The 25,275-nt window shown below is 51.1% G+C and overlaps 1 protein-coding gene across 1 annotated transcript in view; it reads left to right on the top strand.

Moving 5' to 3' along the window:
• Positions 1 to 25,275, top strand: part of LOC144773203 (granulocyte-macrophage colony-stimulating factor receptor subunit alpha-like) — a 408,548-nt gene that overhangs the window by 158,838 nt on the left and 224,435 nt on the right. Inside the window, exon 4 of the mRNA XM_078658092.1 lies at positions 24,146 to 24,275. Coding sequence (XP_078514218.1) covers positions 24,146 to 24,275 — 130 coding nt within the window. The remainder of the gene's footprint in view (positions 1 to 24,145; positions 24,276 to 25,275) is intronic.

Raw genomic sequence — 25,275 nt, 5'->3', positions numbered from 1 at the left:
CCTCTACTTACGAGGATATGCCAAGGAAACAGTCTCAATGGCATGTAAGAAGGCACATGCACTTAAACGCACTGACACTCTCAAACAAACCAAGAAGGCTCAAAGTAACAACAAGACACTAGTGAGTGTGATTATGAATTATCACCCACACTCAAATAAGGTATTTAACATGTTAAGGCGCCATTGGCACTTACTTACAGAGGCCCAGACACTAAAACCTTTTATAACCAACTCACCTGGGGTCACATTCCGTAGAGGTAATACTATACGTAACATCATTAGTCCAAGTTACCCCAAACAACAGGTGTGTGACTCTTGGATAAACAGGAGGACCATTGGATCGTTTAAATGTCGACATTGCAGTCTGTGCAGACTAGCTATCGATGGTATTACTGAATTTGCTCATAACAAGTGTAAAGTATTTGAGATATGCACACACATTGATTGTACCATCAAGTTTGTTGTGTGTGCTGTGATTTGTAAATATCAGAAAATATATCTGGGAAGTATATTTAGGTCGCTCAAGGAACGTATTGCAGAACATTTTAGAGCACTTAAGCAACATGATGACAGATACCCCATTGCAGCACATGCAAAAGATTGTGAGGCTCTGGTTACACACCTGAGCCGTAGGTTGCATGGGATTGAAACAATACAAGGGGTTGCAAGACGAGGTAACCAAGAATTTAGGTTACATCAATGTGAGGCACGCTAGATAATGAGATTGCATGCTGCTGAAATGGGTTTGAATTTTGATTATGAACTACAGTATTTCATGGGCACCTGATTTAAGTAATAACTAGTATTTTATAAGAATTTACATTCATACTAATCTATAATATATTTTTCACATGTGACCTCTATGATAATTTTCATTTTAACCTATACTAATTAAGATAGACTCACTTTGCTATATTACTTCTAAAGACATGCTCTATTGCTCTATAGTATTTCCTAATGAGTTAGTGACCTGATATATTGCCCCATATAATAGCAGATTGATTGACCGGCCTGATTAAATATCTGTAAGATTTCGCTAATATACATATAGAATTGTCCTGATGCATACCGTTAGGTCCTCTTATCTATCCTAGTTATTACTACATCATATGTAACGGATTTAGCTGACTTACATTTAATTATATTCGAAATATAGAGTTTAGCCGCCAAATATTGAACCTTTACATGAGGAATGACTGCTTATACCACAAATAATCATGCCCATCAAATGAGGAACCAGTATATACATTAGGTACGTACGGACATTACAAATATTGTTACGCCGTCTCAGGCATTGTTCTAATAATGTGAACAATACCTAATATATTTGCCAGGTCTTCTTACATGCATTTACTGATATTGCATGCTCATTACAGATTGATCACACTAATAATATTACAAACTACAATGTGAGACTACACCCGATTTATATAAACTTTATGTTCCTTTTATATAATGCATTATGATTCACCACTTTAATATGGCTACACTCCAGTAGTCTTTACATAAGATTTTTGATTCCTTGGATGCTCTTATACTTGGACAACGGGTTTGTAAATATGTGTATATACTGATCTGCAGGAAGATTTGTTGTTACAAGATCAGTTGGGTATAGCACTGGGGGTATTTACCACAATTATTTTGCCAATCACGTTTGTCTGCTACACAATATTCTGGTTTTGATTTCCGGTCTTATATTTTTTTAAATCATTTTGTGAGATACTGTCTAGGAAGGGACTGACCCTTTATATTTGTAATTACGTTTCAGAGACAATATGGAACCTTAATGATTACTCGTATATAATGGAATGGAACGACTGAGACACACAGAAAATGTATATGGTGGTCATAATATTAATATATATTTTCTGATAATAACTGTGGTCATACTGAAGATATACTTATTTTACCTTTGAGGGATATTCCAGTACTGATGTGACTCTTATTTGTCTTTAGTTATAGGGGACCTAGTATACACGATGCTCAATTTGGAAGATTTGTCTGGAATATGACATTAGGGTAAGGCATAGGACCTCTACAGACAGTAGACCAATACTTCAACTTTTGGTGATTTATTTACTAAGATACAAGTAGGGGATTCTACTTGTACAACTTTTTCTTATTTACCTTTTATTATATTTTGCGCTGGGAGGTGTTTTGCACACGAACATAGAATGTCACATCTGATAACTCTTTCTTTAACTTTGAGCCCTTTCCCAATTAGGAGGTTGCACTGCATGCAACACTTGTGGCAATTATTTTACCAGAAGGAAGGACACTAATGTTCACAATGGTGATGGAACAGTATATATAAGAAGTGCCAATAAGGAGCAATCATGGAAATATTTCCTCCCCCTTTTCTTTTGTAGCCCTGACGAATTAGTTGGTTAATTTCTAAAGACAACACATGTGTTGGCTACATGTTTGAAATGTCATTGGACATATATGATTTGGATTGAAACATCAAGGTGTGATATTTGCTGCATGAAAAATTTGAAGACAGCAACAATTATAAGAAAGAATCCTTACAAGGATGAACATGTGTGGATTTTGAAATTTTGATTTATTATTGAGTGCTCAGGACTGATTTTGTATTGTACTTTGGGGAAAAAAATCCTCAAGTGTGGGAAGGGGCTTGTGGCTCCTTTCTGTCCTTGGAGCACCGCATGTACATAATGATGCCTGATACAATTTAACACGCTGTGTCGCTCAATCTTTACCCTGCAACTCCTCTGATTTACGAATAGCAGACAGGTTACACCAGTACCAAATGGTAGGATCTCAGACAGCTGTAGTGACCCTGTTGATATGAGAGGTCAGAAGATTACCTCCCTCCATCTGCCTGTAACACCAATGGACAACTTTATTTTTGAGTTGGAGATTAGTTTCTCGGTTCTGGTCTCAGTTTCGGAACTCTAGTAAGAATGGCCACCAATGGGGTGGACTCAGGGGGAGATGTGGCCTATTTTTAGGGTTCAATACTCTAACGGGGGAAGTAATGGGAAAACTACCATTCCTATCTCCAGTTCTCAATGTGGTTCAATCCCACTGGATGTGGGTGGGAGGGTCTAGGTTATGAAGAGCCTTGTCCTTCCTAGAAAACGAACCCCTCTCATCCGAGACGCCTGTTGAAGTGTACAAGAGTCTACCTTGTGTAATACACCTAGAAATTTCTGTTCTGTTAGTATTGCTTGAATGGATAATGAAGGGTTAATTCTGAGCCAAATTGTTATGATTACCACGGGGCACATTTAGTGATTGCGAGGAGGTGCACGGATTATGAGGCCCTGGTTTTGTTTTCCCTACTAAAGAGAGGCCCAGGTTCTTGATAAAAGATTCTAACTTGGTTATTATATCCTATAAACCTTCCACAACACTTGTATTTAAAATTTCAACCCTCTCATAAAAATTATTCATCAAGGTTTCAATATGCATCTTTAAAATACTCAATGTTCGTGTTAAGTCTGTGTTTATATCATGATTTTGTGAGTGCCCAATTTCTGAAGGGACATTGGTGCCCTTGGAAGGTCTAGCCCCCAGACTATCTGCCCTCTTTCTAACACCCATATCCTTCTTTTTCTTTTTCCTTGCAAGCTGAATGGATTCCGAAGGGTAGGTAACTGGGTTATGATGAACCTCATCCACTGCGACTACCTATTGGAAATCCATCCATAATGGGGAGCCTCTGTGTGGTTTCTTAAATACCAATCCTGATTCTTCCCTACTCTTCTCCCCCGTGAGTTGGGCAGTAATGGCAATTGTATATGTTTACCCCTTTTCCCAATTTTTCCTCCACCCATTGAATTTCTTCATTTAAAGCCCCATCTTCTGAGTTAAGAAATGAGATGATAGAGGGACATTTCCAGGATCCCCTCGGAGCAACAGAGCCAGGGGGACAAGGGGATTTTCACTTACCCATCTTACTCTTCAAATTTGGAAATGTAAAAGGAGGAGCCCGGCCTCCTCCGGAATCTGACAGGAGCAAATGTGCCCGCTTTTGGCTGAACAGTGCCAATTTGCAAGCCCCTTCTCTGGGGCAGTTTGGGATAGATAGCTCTGATTGAAGCATGGTCAAGACTGATTTGCATATAAGTTGGGTCCAAACTAAGTGAAATAGTGTGCACAATAACAATAGATTGAGATGCAGCCCGAGTAATTTCCAGTGGCTGAGAATAATTCAGGCATTTCATTCATCACCTTTTTGTATATTTTAGTCTTCTGGGGTGTAGCAAGAATTATGGGCCTTGTGGTTCTGTGGTTCTGCCACCGAATATACTTCAAATGTGTCCTCTGAAGGCTGACTTCATTCCATGATGTTCAAAAATTTGCAGATTAGGCAAAGGAGGTTTGGGCTGGCACGGTCTTGTTCAGACGTGGATGGGCACAGACAGGCCCACTCTTGGGCAAGTCTTCACCTGAGCGTGCTCCTGGGCGTATTCTCTCTCACTTTGATACACCAAAGAGCAGTGCTCTGCTGGGAAGCTGGAGGCCAACATTTTGGGTAAAATATCACTAGCAATCTGAGAGTACACTCTTCCTCCAAAGAGAACAAATTCTCTGCTTTGATAGCATGAGTGTAGACTGCTGCCGAACTCACGTGAGTGTTTCTCTCACCTGACGTTTGAGGTCATAGAGCTGTACAGTGCTGCCTATATCAGGCAGAGATATCTAACAGTATCAAAGTCCTTAAGGTGAGAGCCTTACCCCAGTTTCCCGGGGGTAGCCTGGCACGAGCAGGTAGGCACCCGAAAGCTCAGGTGTTAAGTGACTACACACCACACACATCCACTGAGACGATAAGTGTACGCACAGACTGAGTCCACACCAGTGAGCTGTGATTTAAAACAATATGCTTTTATCTGGGGTAAAATGCAGGGTAGTCAATCGCTCAATACCTTCACCTATTAAAACATTTCATCAGGGGTGCAATTCAATAATCACTGTAGCTTATCACCATGAACATTTCATGAAGCCCGCCCCTGCAGGGAATACATTAAGAGACATTCAAGTACATTTCATGTAGAGCCATCAATAATCACCGTAGCCATAGCTCATTTCATTAGAGTGGAGCAATTCAATCATTACCATTACATTCGAGGCGCAAGGTGAGCATTTCAATCAACTCCTCACCAAGCAAGGGTGAACATTTGCCTCAGTCCCATTAGCAGGAATAACCATGTCATGCGTCAGCAATAACCAACTCATTAGGCAATAGTAAAACTCTTTGAAGGTCAGGCCATCTTTTCCTTAAAGGTAAAACATTTCATTAGCAACAGTAAACATTTCATTAACCACCTGTAACCCCCTTCTTCTAGAAGTTACTCAACGTCTCATCAGGTAGGCAAACAGTGCATCAGGCCAGACTATTCATTGTAGGGGCCAGACATAAACACTTCAACTGAACAGGGCACGTCAGCCAATATCATTCCCTCTAGAAAGGGGGTTACTCATTTGACTGGGCAGTCACCTAGTTCTTACTGGGGGCTCTCGCCCAGTCTCAGAAGCCCTGCGGGCACAACCGGGCCAACAACAGTCTCCCTCGGAGAGGTGCGATCTCGGGCCTCTCTCCAGTCCTCCAGAGTCCTCGCGTTCACTCAAGCGGCCCGCCCTCCTTCCCCGAGGGGTTACCTGTTTCTTCAGGCCTACCCGGGCCCCTTGCGTCGGCTGATGGCGGCTGGTATGGCCACCGGGGGGCTTGTGCTCTTCCTGAGCCCTCCGGTGGTCTTTGGGCCTTGTGGGGCTATGGCGCCCCTCTGGGTTTGCTCCGGCGTGTGGGGGGGGGGGCACTCGCGCACTGATGGTGCCCGGCGCGAGCTCCAATCTCGGTCCCGGGCCTCCAGAGGCTTCCCGGGCCCAGGACCAATTGGCAGGTTTCCGTAGGCGGGTGCACCCGCTCGCGGGGCATTCCCGCCTTTCTTCCGACGACGTCAGCAGGGGCGGGGGCGCGGCCAATGATGAGGCCGGGCGCCCCCGTCACGTGAGGAGGGGGACAAGGACTTCAGGCCCAGCGCGGTCTAGTGGACTCGGTGCGGCGGCCCTCTCCGGGCTCCGAGGGCCGCCGAGGGGGGCACAATGTCGGCGCTGGCTCCGATGGGGGAGCGCCGGGCACAGCGCGGTGGCGGACAGCAGCGCTGGCAGGCACAGCGCGTCCCGGGGTTTTCTACGTGCGCCGCTGGAGCCGCGGTCACAGGGAGAGGATTCCTCAGGCGCCTCAGCATGGCGCGAACAGCTCCGGGCCACGGTGGTGAGTCCCCAGATAGCGCGATGTAGCTGGGGGCAGTTCAGTGGCTCAGCGATCTCGAGGGGTCTAGCGCCGGGGGTTTCACGGCGCTCGGGTCAGTCAGCAGGGAGCGAATTGCAGTGCTTCTCAGGGGGGCAATTAACACAGCGCCTCAGGCCACAGGCAGTTCAGTCAGCTCAGGGAGCTAGCGTGGAGTAGCCAGATAAGGTCAGGCAAGACAGCAATTCAGGCAGTTCAGTCAGGGGGAGTTCAGCAGGACAGCACAGGGGCCCAGGTTGAGGAAAAGGGCGCGGAGTGGACACAGCCCTGTACCTGGTTGATCCCCAGTAGTCCTTGGGTTCACAGAAAGGGGGTCTTCTCGGCGCTTGTTGGTTCCTGCGCCCTTGTGAAGCAGGGTCTTGGTTCCTTGAGGAGGGGCGGGAGTTGGAGTTGAGGGCTTGTCAGCAGATCACTTTAGATGGTCCATGGGTTCCCCTCCCACCGGGCCAGATCAGTGGGCTAGTTCAGGGTTCCTCACTCTACTTGGAAGGCAGCACCTAAGCCCTGTCACTCCCAGTGGCATAGGTCCCTGACTAGGCCCTACCGCCTAAATCTCCTGTGTGGGTCCCCCAGGTCAGTGATGCCCCAACTGACTAAAAAGTTTCCCTCCCTTCCTTATATATGCCCAAGTCAGGTGACCACTCTCTAAGGTGGTAAAAATAGGCTCCGCCTCTCTTCTGGAAGGTTCCAGGAGCTTCCCCACTCTATCTATGGGCAGGCGATGGAAGGCTGGCATTGCAACAATGTTTGGGGTCCCAGCCAGCTCCTGGCAACTAGGGTACTACTAGAAAAAGACCACGCTGCAGTAGCAGGGGCCAGTGGCAGCCATGTTTGAAGTAGAGAGCACCTGCCCCTTAGCATTGATTAGCATTGATTAGCAATGGGAAGGTGCCCGGAGCCCTAAGGCCAACAAAAAGAAGGTGGGAAAAATAAGGCAAGGGCGAAAAAAAATAGGGTAGGACCACGCTAGGGCTGACAGGTCTAGCATGCGTCCCCCCCAGCCGAAAGAGGGGAGAGCTACCATACCCAACCTCTAGGGAGTTCTCGTCACTAAGGCGGAAAAACCGGGAGAGACCATCAGCATTGGCGTGGTCAACTCCGGGCCGATGTCCACCCTAAAGTCCATCCCCTGTAGGGAAATGGACCACCTTAGTAACTTAGGATTTTCGCCTCTCATCTGCATGAGCCAGCGAAGGGGTCGGTGGTCGGTTTGAATCAGGAAGTGAGAGCCAAAAATGTATGGCCTCAACTTCTTTAAGGCCCAGACCACAGCGAAGGCTTCTCGCTCGATAGTACTCCATCGCCGTTCCCGAGGGAGGAATCTTCTGGAGATGAAGGCCACAGGTTGGTCTTGGCCGTCGTTGTTGAGTTGCGAAAGCACAGCGCCTACGCCGTGCTCTGAGGCATCCGTCTGCACGATGAATTCTTTCTGGAAGTCAGGAGTGGCCAGCACCGGAGCGGTGCACATCACGCGCTTCAGTGTTTCAGATGCCTCCTGGCAAGCAGCCGTCCAGACCACTTTGCGTGGCTGCTTCTTGGACCTCAACTCGGTCAAGGGGGCTACGATGGTACCATATCCCTTGACGAACCTGCGGTAGTATCCAGTGAGGCCGAGGAAAGCTCGGACCTCAGTTTGGGTTTTGGGGGGCTCCCAGGCCATGATGGTCTCAATTTTGGCCTGGAGGGGTTGCACCTTACCTCCGCCCACCAGATGTCCCAGGTAGACGACAGATCCCTGTCCAATCTGGCACTTGCTAGCCTTGATGGTCAGGCCAGCACGTTGCAAAGCCTGCAGCACCTCCTGGAGATGCTGCAGATGGTCCTCCCAGGTGCTACTGAAGACAGCTATGTCATCCAGGTACGCCGCTGAGAAGGACTCCAGGCCAGACAGCACCCGGTTCACCAACCGCTGGAAAGTGGCCGGAGCATTCTTGAGCCCGAAGGGCATCACTCTGAATTGAAAGTGGCTCTCGGGGGTGAGAACGCTGTCTTCTCCTTCACTCCATCGGCCATGGCAATCTGCCAGTACCCTGAGGTTAGATCAATGGTGCTGAGGTACCGGGCTGCTCCCAGCCGGTCGATCAGCTCGTCTGCCCATGGGATCGGGTGAGCGTCTGTCTTGGTGACAGAGTTCAAACCCCGATAGTCCACACAGAACCGAAGATCTGGTGTGGTGCCCGGTGGGGCAGCTTTCGGCACCAGCACGACCGGACTAGCCCACGGGCTGCTGGAAGGTTCAATCACCCCCAGCTCCAGCATTTTGGACACCTCACCCTGGATGCTGTTCTTCACTTTCTCGGACAGCCGGTAAGACTTGGTTTTTACTGGCGGACTGTCCCCTGTGTCCACATCATGGGTACACAGATGTGTAATTCCAGGCGTGAGGGAGAACAACAAGGCGTGCTGCGCCAATACCTGGCGGCAGTCCCTCTGTTGCTCTGGGGTCAAGGATGGGGAGAGGACAACTCCCTCCACTGAACCATCCTTCTCCTGGGCCGCCAGAAGGTCAGGAAGAGGCTCTCTCTCCTCCTCGCTCCCATCCGTCACCATGAGGAGAGCAAGCTCCGATCGCTCATGGTGAGGTTTCAGGCGGTTGACGTGGAGCACCCAATGGGGCTGTCGGGGGGTCTTCAAATCCACGACGTAGGTGGTCTGGCCTCGACGCTCCACAATTTTGTACGGACCAGTCCACCGATCCTGGAGGGCGCTAAGCTCCCCAGGCTCCATGACCCACACCTTCTGTCCAGCGTCCAACTCCACCGTCCGAGCGTTGCGGTCATACCACTCCTTCATGACGGCTTGGCTAGCCTCCAAGTTGTCTGAGGCTTCCTTCCACAGCTTGGCCATCTGGCTGCGGAACGCCAGCATGTAACTGAAGACATCACGGGGAAGCTTCTTCGAAGTCTTCTCCCACCCCTCCTTGACAAGGCTGAGGGGCCCCCTAACGGGATGGCCATAGAGCAGTTCGAAGGGGCTGAACCCGACTCCCTTCTGTGGTACCTCACGGTATGAAAACAGCAGGCAAGGGAGGAGGATGTCCCATTTCCGCCTCAAGTCCTCTGGCAGGCTCCGGATCATCCCCTTCAAGGTCTTGTTGAAGCGCTCTACGAGCCCGTTAGTCTGGGGGTGGTAAGGAGTGGAGAACCGATAGGTCACTCCGCACTCCTTCCAAATGGCCTGCATGTAGGCCGACATGAAGTTTGTGCCCCTGTCCGACACCACGACCTTGGGGAATCCCACTCTGGTAAATATCCCCATCAGGGCCCGTGCCACCACAGGTGCAGTGACGATCCTCAGAGGAATAGCCTCCGGGTACCGAGTGGCGTGGTCCACTAATACCAAGATGAACCGGTGTCCCGCAGAGGTCGGAGGGTCCAACGGCCCAACAATGTCGATTCCGACCCGCTCAAAAGGGGTCCCGACCACCGGGAGCGGTTCCAAAGGGGCCTTCACTTTGGTCCCCGTCTTGCCACTTGCCTGGCAAGTCTTGCAGGTCTTGCAGAAGGTGTCAGAGGCAACTCTCATCCTGGGCCAATAAAAATGGGGGACTAGCCTTGCAAAGGTCTTGACCTGGCCCAGGTGTCCAGCCAAGGGTATTTCATGCGCCAATTCCAATAAGAAGGCCCGGTAGCATTGGGGGATCACTAAGGCCCTCGAGGATCCATGCACCGGAACCTTAGGCTCACTGTAAAGGAGGCCATCCTCACAGTACACGTGAAAACTGCCGGTCTCCTGATCAGTTGCTTGGGTTTCGGCATGTCGCCGCATGCCTTCAAGCGTGGGGCACTCCTTTTGCGCCGACAAGTCCACCCTGGTAACCCCAGCATCTCAGTGTGGGCCTTAAACTCCACTTCCTTCCAGGCGGTATGTTCCAGGTCGTTTCCTAGCAGACAGTCCACAGGCAAGGCAGGGCTTATCGCAACTCTCAACGGGCCTCTAACTCCTCCCCACTCAAAGGGAACCTGAGCCACGGGATAGTAGCTCAGACTGCTGTCAGACAACACGGCCGGATGGAACACATCAGGTACTACCTGCTCAGGGGACACCAGCCGCCTCACTACAGTGGTCATGCTGGCGCCTGTGTCCCTCAAAGCGTCCACCTCCTCCCCATTGACCTTCACCCTCTGCTGGTACTTAGCAGTATTCGATGGTAAGGGCGTCACTGGGACCATCTCTCTATCCCCAAGTGAAACCAGGGTCAGGCCTGTCCACTCCCCTTCCCTATCTAGGGGCAGCTCAATCCCAAGCGCTACACTAGCCACCCCGGGACTCTTGCCACCTGTGGGGGCTGGGGGTCGTTTGCGACACTGGGCATCTCCCTTGTAGTGTCCAACCTCCCCGCATTCATAGCAACGGACAACTTTTGGCTGCTGACTCTTGTCAGGGTAAGTGGGCTTTGGGGAACTGGACTGAGGTGGGGTACCTACTCCTCTCCCAAACTGTCTAGTTTGTGGGCCTCGTGAGAACTCCTTCTTTTTATCTCCCCCCTCTTTCTTCTGGGGGACGCCCTGTCCGCCTTTCAGGCCATGTCCCCCGGGGCCCTTGTGTGACACCCGGGTGCTGACCCAAGTATCCGCCTCCTCCGCAAGCTCACGGGGATCAGTCAGCTTGCGGTCCACCTGATGTTGGCGCAGCTCCGGAAAACACTTATCCAAGAGGTGCTCTCTCAAAAAAAGATTTTACAGGCCCTCATAATCATGCACCTCGCTGCCACGCACCCAACCATCCAGAGCCTTACGGGCATAGTCAAAAAAATCCACCCAATTCTGCGTGGACAGCTTACGGCTGCCACGGAACTTCTGGCGGTACCTTTCGGGGTTGAGGCCAAACTTTTTAATGAGCGCCTCCTTCATGGTGGAATACCTGAACTGGTCCACCTTATCCAAGTACAGGAGGGTGTCCCTGACGTTGGGAGGTATGTAACAGTACAGGCCACCTCCCCAGTGTTTCTCAGGTACCCCATGGGCTGTCAAGGCCACTTCATACGCCTCCAACCAACTGGCAATGTCATCCCCCTGTATGTAGCTCGCTATCACCTCCTTGGGTAACCAAAATCTGGGCTCCTGTTGAGCCCCTTGTATGCTGCCACTATTAGGACTTCCTGGCGCACCCAATTGCAATGCTCGCAGCTCAATTTCTTTAAGCTGGAGCTCGTGCCAACTTCCTTTCCTCCATTGCTAACCTTTTTTCTTCCAAAGCAAGCTTCTTATCTTCCCTTTCTCTCTCCCTCTCGTGCTCTAGTTTGGCAAGCTCCCACTTCAATCGCCTCTCCTCCCTCCTGTCCTCATACTCCTGCGACGACGTACTCCCCCTGGATACACTACTCCCTGCCCCGGAACATCTTCCTGGCAACACATTGTTAGACATATCAATGTTGAGCAGGCCTGGGTCTTCTGGAGTGTCCGCCTCCCCTTGTGTGACCTGTCCCTCCTGTTCCCCATCCCCTCTCCCCTCTGGATGGGCCCTTACCCATGCCCTCAAGGCGGTACGGAGTTCTTCCTTTGCGGCTCTCCGCCCAACCGGCACCCCCATACCCTGACAAAATTCCCTTAGCTGCACCACTGTGTACTCTTCCAGGTCGGCTAGCTGGAACTCCATTTTGCCAGGTGGGGACCCAGATAAAATCAAGGAAAGATACTAGGACGTGGGTACAATACTGGGTCAACACAGGTCCCTACACACTCTACAGGCTAGACAGTGGGGGGGTCAATTGAACAAGCTTGTAGGCACGATAGGTGTCCAGTCTAAATGCAGCGCACTCTGTCCCACTGGAGGGTGCTGTATAGTCACAGGTCCTGAATCCCACTGCTCGCCACCAATTGGAGGAACTGGGGTCACCAGTTCCCCTGGGGTAGCCTGGCACGAGCAGGTAGGCACCCAAAAGCTCAGGTGTTAAGTGACTACACAGCACACACATCCACTGAGACAATAAGTGTACGCACAGACTGAGTCCACACCAGTGAGCTGTGATTTAAAACAATATGCTTTTATCCGGGGTAAAAGACAGGGTAGTCAATCGCTCAATACCTTCACCTATTAAAACATTTCATCAGGGGTGCAATTCAATAATCACTGTAGCTTATCACTATGAACATTTCATGAAGCCCGCCCCTGCAGGGAATTCATTAAGAGACATTCAAGTACATTTCATGTAGAGCCATCAATAATCACCGTAGCCATAGCTCATTTCATTAGAGTGGAGCAATTCAATCATTACCATTACATTCGAGGCGCAAGGTGAGCATTTCAACCAACTCCTCACCAAGCAAGGGTGAACATTTGCCTCAGTCCCATTAGCAGGAATAACCATGTCATGCGTCAGCAATAACCAACTCATTAGGCAATAGTAAAACTCTTTGGAGGTCAGGCCACCTTTTCCTTAAAGGTAAAACATTTCATTAGCAACAGTAAACATTTCATTAACCATCTGTAACCCCCTTCTTCTAGAAGTTACTCAACGTCTCATCAGGTAGGCAAACAGTGCATCAGGCCAGACTATTCATTGTAGGGGCCAGACATAAACACTTCAACTGAACAGGGCATGTCAGCCAATATCATTCCCTCTAGAAAGGGGGTTACTCGTTTGACTGGGCAGTCACCTAGTTCTTATTGGGGGCTCTCGCCCAGTCTCAGAAGCCCTGCGGGCACAACCGGGCCAACAACAGTCTCCCTCAGAGAGGGGCGATCTCGGGCCTCTCTCCGGTCCTCCAGAGGCCCCGCGTTCACTCAAGCGGCCCGCCCTCCTTCCCAGAGGGGTTACCTGTTTCTATGGGCCTACCCGGGCCCCTTGCGTCGACTGATGGCGGCTGGTATGGCCACCGGGAGGCTTGTGCTCTTCCTGAGCACTCCGGTGGTCTTTGGGCCTTGTGGGGCTATGTCGCCCCTCCGGGTTTGCTCCGGCGTGTGGGGGGGCACTCGCGCACTGATTAGCCCGGAGCGAGCTCCAATCTCGGTCCCGGGCCTCCAGAGGCTTCCCGGGCCCAGGACCAATCGGCAGGCTTCCTTAGGCGGGCGAGCCTGCGGCCGCCAATGCCGCGCCTGCTGCCGCCAATGGCAGCGTGGCTCGCGGGGGTGTTCCCGCCTTTCTTCCGACGACGTCAGCAGGGGCGGGGGCGCGGCCAATGATGAGGCCGGGCGCCCCTGTCACATGAGGAGGGGGACGAGGACTTCAGGCCCAACGCGGCCTAGTGGACTCGGTGCGGCGGCCCTCTCCGGGGTCCGAGGGCCGCTGAAGGGGGCACAATGCCGGCGCTGGCTCCGATGGGGGAGCGCCGGGTACAGCGCGGTGGCGGACAGCAGCGCTGGCAGGCACAGCGCATCCCGGGGTTTTCTACGTGCGGCGCTGGAGCTGCGGTCACAGGGAGAGGATTCCTCAGGCGCCTCAGCAGGGCGCGAACAGCTCCGGGCCGCGGTGGGAGTCCCCAGATAGCGCGATGGAGCTGGGGGCAGTTCAGTGGCTCAGCGATCTCGAGGGGATATATATCATGGGTCCCGTTGAAAAATAGTTTTTTATACCACTTAATTTAGTGTAATAAAGGCATGCAAGATTGTATTATTTAAAGTACTGGGCTATACTTATATCATGGATGGATTTTTCATAAAACAACCCAGGGACAATGGAATTATGACAGTATGTGGCATGTACTGCATAATTATGGATTTACCATACCTGCTACATAATTTCAGCATCATTTGCAGATTTAAACAAAAATGCTGTGTTTAGTTCCAATGAGTCGACATAATAGTGCCAAAGAATGTGCCACATAATTTGCCTTTTCTTGCCACATGATTTAAATAACTTTGCCACATAACTTGGTTTTGTGTTTTCACATAATCCCTGGCCCTGGCAATGGTAAAACGCTGCACAGTGGTTTGCGAGGTTATTACAATAAAGCCATGTTTCACAGGTACCATGTAAATATTTTCCATATTTCACTAGTCCTGTGAAATATGGATTTTAATACCACTGCATTTCTGCATTTAATACAGTCAAACTGTCGCACCATCCAAATAAATGAACAGATTTACACCAACCTATGTAAGAAAGCAGAACTTTATTCTGAAAGGATGCTTTTTTCCATTTGGTGTAAATCTATCGATTTGAGATAGTCTTTTCTGAAATGTGTTGGGCGAGCATAGAAATAGAAGAGTTTCAATTGAAAGATATCTCTGCCCCTTAAACTTGTGAGCTAGAAACTTGCGAGTTCTGTCAATCACATTTGAATTTTTAAGAAATTTATCTGGCTGGTGAATGGGCATTATTATTTTTATTTGCCGTCTTGAAACACACAAATTCGCAAAAATGTGAAAGTTTCTCACCCTGCAAAACACTGACAGAAAAGGGGAGACCCGATGAACAGTTGTAAGCCACAAAAATGAGTAAAAGGGTATCTGGCAGCATGTACAAAATCAACCACATTATGAGAAGATCATTACTAGCAGGCAGTAAACTTTTAAATATGCACAAATCCACAAACACGAGGCCACTATTTAGGAAATCGAAATGGGCACCATTTTCACAAACTTGTGGATCTCTCTGAATTTGTGGGTTTCAAGTACACACGAAAAATGAATACTCATATACGGCACAACTAAAAGCAAGATTGAAGGACAGGGCGAGTGAAGGCCCTCCATCTGGCCCTGGCTGCGCAAGTCCAAAAGTCTTAAGCCGTGAGCAGCAGGAGTGGATGGCTTTACGGGTTAGGTGCACGGCTGTCCATGGTGTGTTGGTTTGGCTGTAAAAATGAAAAGTTGTGCACAGTATAACAGTAGTTTTCAGACACAATGGAGAGGCACCACACGGAGTCAGGTGAATCACCAGTTTATTATCTACACCTCAGCCACAGTCAGGGAGGCAACTGCTTCCTCACATCAGTCACCCGGGAGGCTGCCATGGAACCTTGGTGAGATTAGGGTTCCATGGACAGGAGCCAATCCCAGCATTCATGGTTGCAAAATATGTCACGTACACTTTAATATAGCAAAAAAGGCAATTTTTTTAAGACAGGTATATAGCATAAACTTAATTGGTACAAACAATGTAAATAATTCAAACTCACTAAAACATGAGAAATTCTAATCATTCCCTCCACCCTTAAAAATCCCCAATAGCTCAACATTATTTCAATAAACCCCATAGTCTTCCACCTTTCGCAATTATTCCGTCCTTCCCCACCTTTTCCTTGCATACCCCAATCTCACGATCTCCCCCCATGAAGAGCGATCTGGTCCCGTGTTGTTCAAAGCCACATCATTTACTCTTCACCTCCCCTGTGTTCTGTCCTCCCCTCGAGGGATGGATAAGCCCGCTTCAGACTGTCCAGCCCCCTAAAAAAAAAACCTAGCTAAATTCAAAGGCTATAACCTGTTTTACAGCGGCAGAATACCCTTTTTTCAAAATAAACAGGCTTGTTCAATTTGGCCAGCTCAGTCAAATTTCATAACATAATACTGAAATCAATGCAAGAATTCTTTAGCTGTCCTAAAGGAAAAAACATGGGTGGGTGGATGGTTCAGAAAATGACCTAACCACCTGGGCACTACCTCAGCTAATAACTTCCCGCCCCAAACACACCATATAAAACCTACAGCTAAACCCCACCCACTTACCTACCTGAACCTATCTAAAACTGTGGCCCATTTCATCATGCGAAGTTACCAAGGGGGAGACCAGCTCGCGCCTCACTCCCCCTGGGTCCCCGCATTCCTGGTCCAATTCCAAATAATCACACACAGGCCAGTTCTCAACAACCCATGACCAGATGTCACACACAGCATACCCCAAAAAATCCAGAAATTCACTGAACAAATAAAAGTTATAGATTAGATATGATTCAAGGAACAAAAAAACCCATTTGAATTCACTGCAACGCTCACAATAACATACCTTGTGTTGCTCTTGGTTGTCGGCTTTGTTTCACTAGTTTGCAGCAAAGGAGAGTACTGAACAACTCAAGGGGTGTCAGTTGCCGTGTTTGACGTACGACCTGTACTATGCTCGAATTGAACTACATAATGCCTGAGATAAAAAAAAATTTTTGGGGGGGAAATATCTTTTTATTGCAGCAAAATAAGTTGTACAAGCAGATCATATATACCATTCCAACCGTTATCTGTCGTAAGTATGAATCTCCAGTACATGTGTCACACAGCCATTTAGCTCACACCCCGGAGGTCGAGCGGCGCAAGAACGGAGAAAGTCATGAGCTGGAAAAGGCAGTATGGTTCAGCAACATCCAGTGGTCCGGAAGATGTCAGGGCTGCTTTTCGTTCCTCTCACCCCCCCCATTCCCGCAATTCCTTAACAAACCGGCTAGACCCTCCCCTCCATCTCTGAACAACATCCCCCCTCTTGCCCAACTCTCCCAGCCCCACCCCTAGTCCTACCCCCTCCGCCCCCCTCCCTGCCCCCCACTCCCCCAGGCGTGCCAGAGTACCACCAGTGCGAGCTTTCATCCAACCCGACCAAACCAGACCCTAAACAGACCATCAGGAGTAAGCAACAAAAATTGCCAGTCATCACGTAGGAAGTAGGGAAACAAGGGAGGGAGGCTATATCACCACCACCACAGGCGGCGGCGCCGCCGGGTCAGGACTAGGCGCGGAGGTGTCTTCATCATCCAGGTCCACAAGTGTGAGGTCTAAGACCAACCTTTCCCACGCCCTGGCCCTCTCCAGAGCAATGTCAGTGCCCACTCGAAGCGCAGCCCGCAAACGGAGCTCCCCCTCACATCGGGCCCATTTTTTAAGCTCAGCTTTCCATCTCTCTATAGAGGGGCCCCTGCTCGCTTTCTATTGGGATGTTATGGAACGTTTCGCTAACAGCAGACCCAGGTCCAGAAACTTGCTCGTAATTTTGTTCTTTGATGTGTGTGGGAACCAATGTAGGATGCAGTGCGCCATGGTGAGTTGCAAGTCCCTCTCCGTAACCTCTGTCAGGCTATCTACTACCTCCTGCCAGAAGGAACTTAACTCTGGACAGGACCAGAACATGTGCTGGAAATCAGCCAAGTCCGCCGGGCACCGCGGGCAGGCCTCCGGATGGGTCGGGAAATATTTATGCAGTTTGTCAGGAGTCAGGTAGGCCCTATGCAGGACATAAAAGTGCACCAGCTGAAACCTAGCGTTGCGCGTCCCGTTCCGGGCCCGTTCCACTATGCTAGACCACGCCTCCTCAGGGATCTCCATCAGCAGGTCAGCCTCCCATTTTGCCTTCAGAGACAGCAGTGTGGTGATAGCCTCCGAGACCATGCGCCTATACAGGCACGTAACAGCTTTGATCGTCCCCGCCATCATCACTACATATTGGCATCCCAAAGACAGTGGCGGTTCTGTCATGCTCGTTTTCCAATGCTTGCGGATTGCCCTTGTCAGTGCCGAATGCAGGAGGAAGTCCCCCCCGCCAGTTCAAAGCGATCTCTCAAGAGGTCAAAAGGCAGCAGCACCCCATCCTCGTAAAGGTCTCCCATGGACTTCAGCCCTTGCAGTCCCCAGCTTTCCAATCGGTGCCATGAGCCCCTATGCGGGAGTGCCCCACACAGCTTGAGCGGGATCTCAGGTGCGTACGGAACTGCGATGCGGCCCCTCCGGAGATATCTATTCCAACATTTCCTGGCCGTCGCAAATTCCTGGGTGAGGTGGAAATCTCCCATCGGGAGTCCCAGAACAATCCGGGATAACACCTGAACCGGTCCCGCCGGCTCCCCTGATCCGTCCTCCCCTCTCCTGGCTCTCGCGACCCATTGTGTCAGCCATTGCAGTTGAGTCGCCAGGTAGTATAGCTCGTAATCTGGCACAGCTAGTCCCCCTTCTGCTCTAGGACGGAGAAGTGTAACGTGCGCCACCCTGCGCCTGCCCGCTCCCCACAGAAAGCCAATCACCATCGACCTCAGTCGGTGGAAGTAGCTCACCGGGATCCAGATCGGGAGGGTCCTGAAAAAATAGAGCAGTCGTGGCAGGGTCACCATCTTAAGGAGCGCCACCCTCCCCATTAGTGACAATGGGAGCGTGCTCCAGAAGTCGAAGTTCACCTTAGTGAGCCTGATCGCCGACCCAATATTGCCCTCAAGGATGTCTGCCTTATCATGGAAGATCGATGTACCTAGGTAGCGCAGACTCCTCTCCTCCCATGTCACTCCGTCTGTGGACTGCGGACACATTCTACGTGGGCGGGCCGGGAACAGGTAGGACTTCGTCCAGTTCACCCGGAGGCCAGACACCCTACTCAGCGATTGTAGGAGGGACTTAGCCCCTCGCAGAGAAGCAGCCGAGTCCGCCAAGAACATCAGCAGGTCATCAGCATACAATGCGATGTGGTGTACCTGTCCATAGACATCCAACCCCTGATATGCCTGTCCCAGCCGGGCTCGCGCCTCAAGGGGTTCGACCGCTATGGCAAACAACAGGGGGGAGAGCGGGCACCCCTGTCGGGTGCCCCTACCCACCGCTCACATCTCAGAGATAATTCTGCCAGTCCGGACCCTCGCCGTTGCATTCCGGTAGAGCAGTATTGTCCAATCTATGAAGCCCTCGCCTAGTCCCATTGTGCGCATGACATGGAAAAGGTAAGGCCATTCTAGGCTGTCAAAGGCCTTCTCCATGTCAACTGCGAACACCGCCGCCTCATCCTCGTCATAGGTGTCAGCCTCCAAGACATGCAGGAGCCTTCGTATATTGAGCGTTGTGTTGCGGGTCGGGATAAAGCCGGATTGGTCCGCGTGGATCAACGTGGACATATGGGGGAGCAAGCGGGATGCCAAGATTTTTCTCAAAATCTTATAGTCTAAATTGAGCATGGACAATGGACGATATGCCGCCCTGTCCCATGGCTGCTTGCCCGGTTTTAGTAATGGGACGATAAGCGCTTCGCCAGTGGTCACCGGAAGGCTGCCCATCCGTTTCGCCTCATTGTAAAGCCACGTTAGTCGGGGCGCCAAGAGGTCGACGTAGGTGAGATAGAACTCCGTGGGGAGCCCGTCAGAGCCCGGTGTCTTGTTCCTTGCCATACTCTTGATGGCGACTCTCACCTCCCTCTCCTCAATCTTGCTCCCGAGCAGCTTCGCATCCTCCTCCACCAGCTCCGGCAAGTCTAGACCCTCCAGGAATCCCTGGAAGTCGTCCACTGACGGTAGGACCCGGCTACGATAAAGCTCCGTGTAGTACTCGTAGAATATCTCATTAATCCCCTGCTGGTCAAATCGCGCCACTCCCGAGTGATCTCTGAGTTCAAGAATGACCGAGCTCTGACGAGCTGGGTTGGCCAGCCAGGCCAAAAGAGCTCCCGTTTTATCACGCTCCGAGTGCGCGTGTGTGAGATAGGCCTTGTAGTCGAAGCACCGGAGACGCTCCACCGTCGCCGCCACCAGCTCCCGCGCCTCAAGTAAGGCCTCGTGAGTGTCCGGCCGCTCAGGCCTTGCTCTCTCCAGCACCCGTAGTTTCTCGTCCTCCCGTGTAACGTCTGCCAGTAAGGTCCTCCTAACTCCCGACGCCGTCGCAATACACTGTCCCCGCACTACCGTTTGAAGGCGTCCCATTCAATCGCGGCTGAACCCGCGGTGCCCGCATTGACCTGAAAGTACTCCTCGATGTTCGAGGCTATTGTGGATCGGAAGAGCTGATCATCTAGCGCCTCTGGGCGCAGCTTCCAGGCAGAGATTCGTGGGCGACGCTGCGACCAGCGTAGGTGCACAAGTAGCGGGTTGTGATCGGAGATCGTGCGCGTAAGATACTCACTGTGGCACACCTCTGCGTGCACGTCCTGGGAGCACAGGAAGGCATCTATGCGAACGTGTAAGTCATGGAGGGCGGAAAAAAATGAGTAGTCTCTATCTGACGGGTGATTAGCTCTCCATGAGTCAACGAGGTCCCATTGGGATTGCCAGGCAGAACGCGCAAGCGCCAGTTTGCTAGCCGGTGCATTCGGTAGAGGTGGGTGCGATCTGTCCAATGCAGTGTCAGTCACGCTATTAAAGTCCCCTCCAAGGAGCAATGGTTCCACTAAGAACGGGGCCAGTTTGTTGGACAGCAAGGAGAGAAAGGCAGGTTGGTCGACATTTGGGGCATACAGACAACCCAATGTCAGGTCCCTCCCATCCAGTTTGCCTCGCACCATAACATACCTCCCCTCTGGGTCTATTAGTTGCTGTGTGCATTGGAACGGTACCCCCGCCCTTATCCAGATGGCCACCCCCCTAGCATATGCGGAGTAATCAGTGTGGTAGACCTGCCCCCTCCATCTCCTTTGCAGCGCCTTCCCCTCCTTAGTAAATAGGTGTGTTTCCTGGAGGAAGGCGAAATGAATGCCCCGTCTAACTAGATAGGAGTGAATCTTGTGACGCCTATGCATGGTATGCATCCCTCGTACATTCCACGTGAGACATTTGTATCCTAGGTCGGGTCCCATTGTAGATCCCATCGTGCTTCATCCACTCTCTCAGCAACCCCCCCGACACGCCCAGGTCCCACCCCCATCCCCCCCAACCTGATCAACTAAACTTCCCCAACTCCCACTCCCCAGGACAGACAACCAACATGGAATCCCCATCCAAACTCTAGCAAATTAAGTGTATCTCAGCAAAAGAGGGCTAGGGTGGCCAGGACGCCGACCCAGAGAGGCCCGAAGCCCCGCACCCCCCCCCCTCCCCTATGGGACATTCAGAAGGACCCCCACGGCTCAGCCCCCCCCCTATAGCTCAGTGACAAGTCTCAGGAGGCAGCCATATCTCGCCACACAGCGCCCAGAGGCAGCCTCAGCCCACAGCCCAGTACCTCGCAAACGTGTCCAGTGTCCACCAATCCACTTCAGCTAAGGATTCCGTCTCCTGTTTGGGGAGTCACCACCGGTAGGTCCGTCTCCGAAAGATCGTGCACACTACTGGAGCCAGGACTGAGGGCACTGTTCTTCCACTGTTCCGATGCACTACTGGCAGGGCTGGCGTCTCCCTGGCTGATGGCCGCCACCGCCAGCACCGACTTAGCTCTTTCCCGCTGCCATCCCGATGGGGAGCCAGCCCTCCGCGTCGGAGTCGTTCCAGCAGAGCGCCCTCCAGGCGAGGTTGCCGGGGGTATATCTGCGCCGGACTCCCCCCTAGTATCCAGCCAGCTCCAAGCCTCCTGCGGCGTGAGGAAGAAGTGAGTGTGCCCTCCAGCGATGACCCTCAGCCGGGCCGGGAACAACATAGCATAGGGCAGTTGCAACGATCTCAGTTTCCGCTTGACCGCCATGAAAGAGGCCCTTTGTCTTTGTACGTCTCTGGTGAAGTCCGGGAAAACCATAATCTTGCTGTTGTCAATTTGCAAGTCCGGCAGGTCCCTGGCCCTCTGTAGAATGTGGTCGCGATCCCGGAAATGCAGGAGGCGCATCACCATTGGTCTCGGCTGGTCTCCCGGTTTGGGCGGGCGTGCCGGGACTCTGTGGGCGCGTTCCAGGGCAAAAAAAGGGGAAAGCCCCTCCGGGGCCACCTCAGTCCGCAACCAACTCTCCAAGTACGAGACCGTATCCTGGCCCTCCGCTTTTTCCGGGACACCCACGAGGCGGAGGTTGTTATGCCTGGAGCGCCCTTCGCTGTCCTCGGCCCTGAGTTCCAGCACTCGAACTTTCTGCACCACCTCCGCCAGAGAGGTTCGTAGAGTAGCCACCTCCCCAGGTAGGTCCTTCAGGGTTACCTCCGAGGTCGTCATCCGCTCCTTCAGCTTTGTGTGGTCGTCCTTCAAGAGGGACAGATCCGACCCGATGGTGTCCATTCGTTTTCCAAGAGCTTCCCGCGATGCTACTATCGCCTGCATGATATCACCCAGGGACGGATCTCGTGGGCGGGTCGAGCTCCCCGGGCCAGGCGCCGGCACCTCCTCCTCCAAGGGGTGCCCCGGGTCATCCAGTTTCAGTGCGTCGAAGCCCTTCTTTTTGCCTCCTCTCGCCATTCTGCCGAGTGGCAAGGCTGGTGCGCCTCTTCTGCGAACCCCAGGGACCCAAAGCACCGTCGGTCGTTGTCCCGGCCCCTCTGTAGCCGCTCTGCACCCCCTCACCTTCGCCGCCCTCACCAGGCGGCGCTCCAGTCAGCCAGCAACCCCGGGGACCGGGCGTCGTTCCCCCAGGAAGAGGGGAGGGGCACCAGGATCTCCACTCCGGACTTAGGGTGAGCCCCCCCTCACCGGGGAGTCGTAGTTCATTCGGCGCCTCCGAGCACTAGCCCCAGGTCAGCCTCTAGCACGCGGGCGCCCAGTGGTCCGCCGTCCCTGGCCAGGCAGTGTCCCCTCACCACGATCAGCCCGGGAGCCTCTCCTATGTGATCGGCAATCCCTGCCGGCTCCGTGTGCCCCACCGCCGAAGTCAACTCTCCGCCGGCCTGTGTTGGATTCAGGTGTCACTCTCTCCAGGGCGAGGGGTATCGGGGTCTCCGCCTCAGCAGTAGGGCAGACCCAACTCGCAGCAATGGTCCGGGGTCCCCGTGGCCGTTAGAGCCAGTGCCGCCTCCGTTACGCGGGCGGCGCCATCTTGGGGTCAGGCAGGCCGATATCACGTCGCCCTCAGGTCGCTCCCACACCACGATGCCAGGTGGAGCCCCCCCACTACTTCCAACACTGGGGGACCTCTGCTGCAATGTGGGCTATTTCTTATGCCCTCCTGCGCTCCTCACCTACGGCGGCTCCTCTCCGTCAGGCAGAGCAGGCAGGGACACCAGCCGCCGTTTTAGGCGCTCGCCCCTCCGGCCGCTCTGCTCCGTGTAGGGAGACTGTTTCAGGCAGCCACGGGGCTTCCAGGGCCGCCAATATCGTCCCTTGTACTCCCTAGACCCTCCTATGTGCGCCTGGAGGTCCGGGGTTCAAGCCGGGGGTCAGGATATGGGTCGGAGAGAGGCGGGCGCGGAGGAGCTCCAGAGTCCCGCTTCCACCTACATCGGCGCTTAAGCCACGCCCCATAATGCCTGAGATTAATGACATTCAAAATACACCATTATGCCTGGGAATGCCACCGTTATGCCAGAGGTGGGCACTAGTAGACCGAGAATGCCCAACAGATGTCCAGTAGCATAATTATCACCATTGTACTAGGACCACATTTAAGTGAGAGTGTTCAAGATATTGCCCTCAGATGACCTTCCCAACCAGCATTTCACTAGATGCCAAAGGCAGTCCCGAATGTCAGTGATTATCCACAGAGCATAGGAACAAGTACAAGTCTGTCATGTATATATACACACCGATACACAGGTGCACACTTAACACCCACCTCCCCCGCAAGCAAGGCACCTATGCTGATCCCTTATCTCTCCCACTGGGGTTTACTCCCATTTCAATCTTGCATACATCCACTCTTGCTCCAACATTTCCTCATTCGAGGCATTGCACCTACCGCTGACCTATTTTCCTGACCCAGTGTGAGCACATGTGCGTGTGAGTGCATGCGCGCACGTATGCACCCCCATGCATGCGTGCGCGCATGCGCCCTCATGCATCCGCACACACACGCACACATTATAGCTGACCCAAGAGGGGCCTGCAAAACAACTACCTGCTTTGCTTGTGTTGCAGACCCCACTCTGTGCTTCACAGTGGGGGGAGATATATTGTGTGTGTATGAGTGTGAAGCCCTACCATTGTTTGCCGGCTTCAACTCCAAGGGTCTGAAGCTGAAATGAATTGAATCCTGCAATGCCCATGAGTGCTCTGGTTGACCTGAACTCAGCTCCATGTTATGAATCACTTAACGACATCTGAATGAGAATTACTCATTGTGGAGCTCTGTTTACACGCTACAGAGTAGCTAAGGCAGATAGTGTCTAACTAAAGATGACGTCACTTATGGGATATGTGTTCATTTTGTCCTGAATAAATCCGGGCAATGGATGTAACTTTCATTTGATTTAGTTACAGGACTGTTACGCAGAGTTTGGGGAGACGAAAGAGGAGCTACACAAGGGCATATCACTACAAATCGTCATAACAAATGGTACAGAGACAATTAACCTTGGAGGAGAAATACAATATGTTCCAGAAGGTACAGTTGCACAATGATGGGTGCTATTGAGAAACGTAATAAAATACATTTATTTAAAAACACTGACCCAACTATTTGGTGGTTGTGCCTTTGAACTTGTTTTGCTTTGGGTGACTTCGGACCAGGTATAAAGGTTGGTTGAAACATAAAACAACTTATTATTTCAATCAGATGATGGACCACATAGGATGTAACTATTCATATGCTGTGATTTGGTGAAAAATAGTAACAATCCACAAAAAGATGTGCCAATCAATCCAGCCGTCCATGATGGGGACAATGATGAACATTTTGTGGCAATGTGGCAGAGTTGTAATATCTAGTGCCTAGGTATTTGAGAGGTTCATTTCTAATCATCACTTACCATTTCCCTGAAACTTTCGAACATTCATCAGTGGGCCCATAATACTGCACTTTTACTCTATTCACTTACAGCTTGGCTTCAAGGAATTTGGTGAAACGAAATGGAGAAATGCTGTAACATTAGGTGGAGTGTCTAAGTCTGTTTAATCAGTTATCATTTACACCTACAATTTTATACATTTTACCATGGTTTTATTCAAATATTACAGATCTTATTCAGATGCACCACCATAGTGGCAATGGATCTGCTAGAAAGAAAATTAGGCGTAGGAAAATCACAAGACCGGCTTTAATTTTCAATTTTCCCAATTTTATTAAAAGCAAAACTTTAATATGTCTGTCATTTATGCATTAATGAATTCTTTATTAAGTAAAAATCTTAATCTTTATTACAAAATGATCATCTTATTTAGAGCTCAGAAAAAGTCGTTTATTTAGAAATCAGTTAAAAGTTTAGCAAAGAACAGATAGTTCCAAATTCATTCTCTCCTAACATCCCTAACTAACGCCCTCATCTTATCCTTATATCCTGGAAAAAACAAACAGGAAAAGTTAAGAGTTTCTTACATCCAAGAATCGATCTTCAGTCCGGCAGCACTTCGAGAGGAAATCGAAAGAGCGACCCCCTCTAAGTAAA

This window comes from Lissotriton helveticus, chromosome 8 (genome assembly GCF_964261635.1).
Source record: "Lissotriton helveticus chromosome 8, aLisHel1.1, whole genome shotgun sequence".
Taxonomy (NCBI): Eukaryota; Metazoa; Chordata; class Amphibia; order Caudata; family Salamandridae; genus Lissotriton; species Lissotriton helveticus.
The sequence above is the reverse complement of the archived record's forward strand: the minus strand, read 5'-3'. Positions and strand labels throughout refer to the sequence as shown.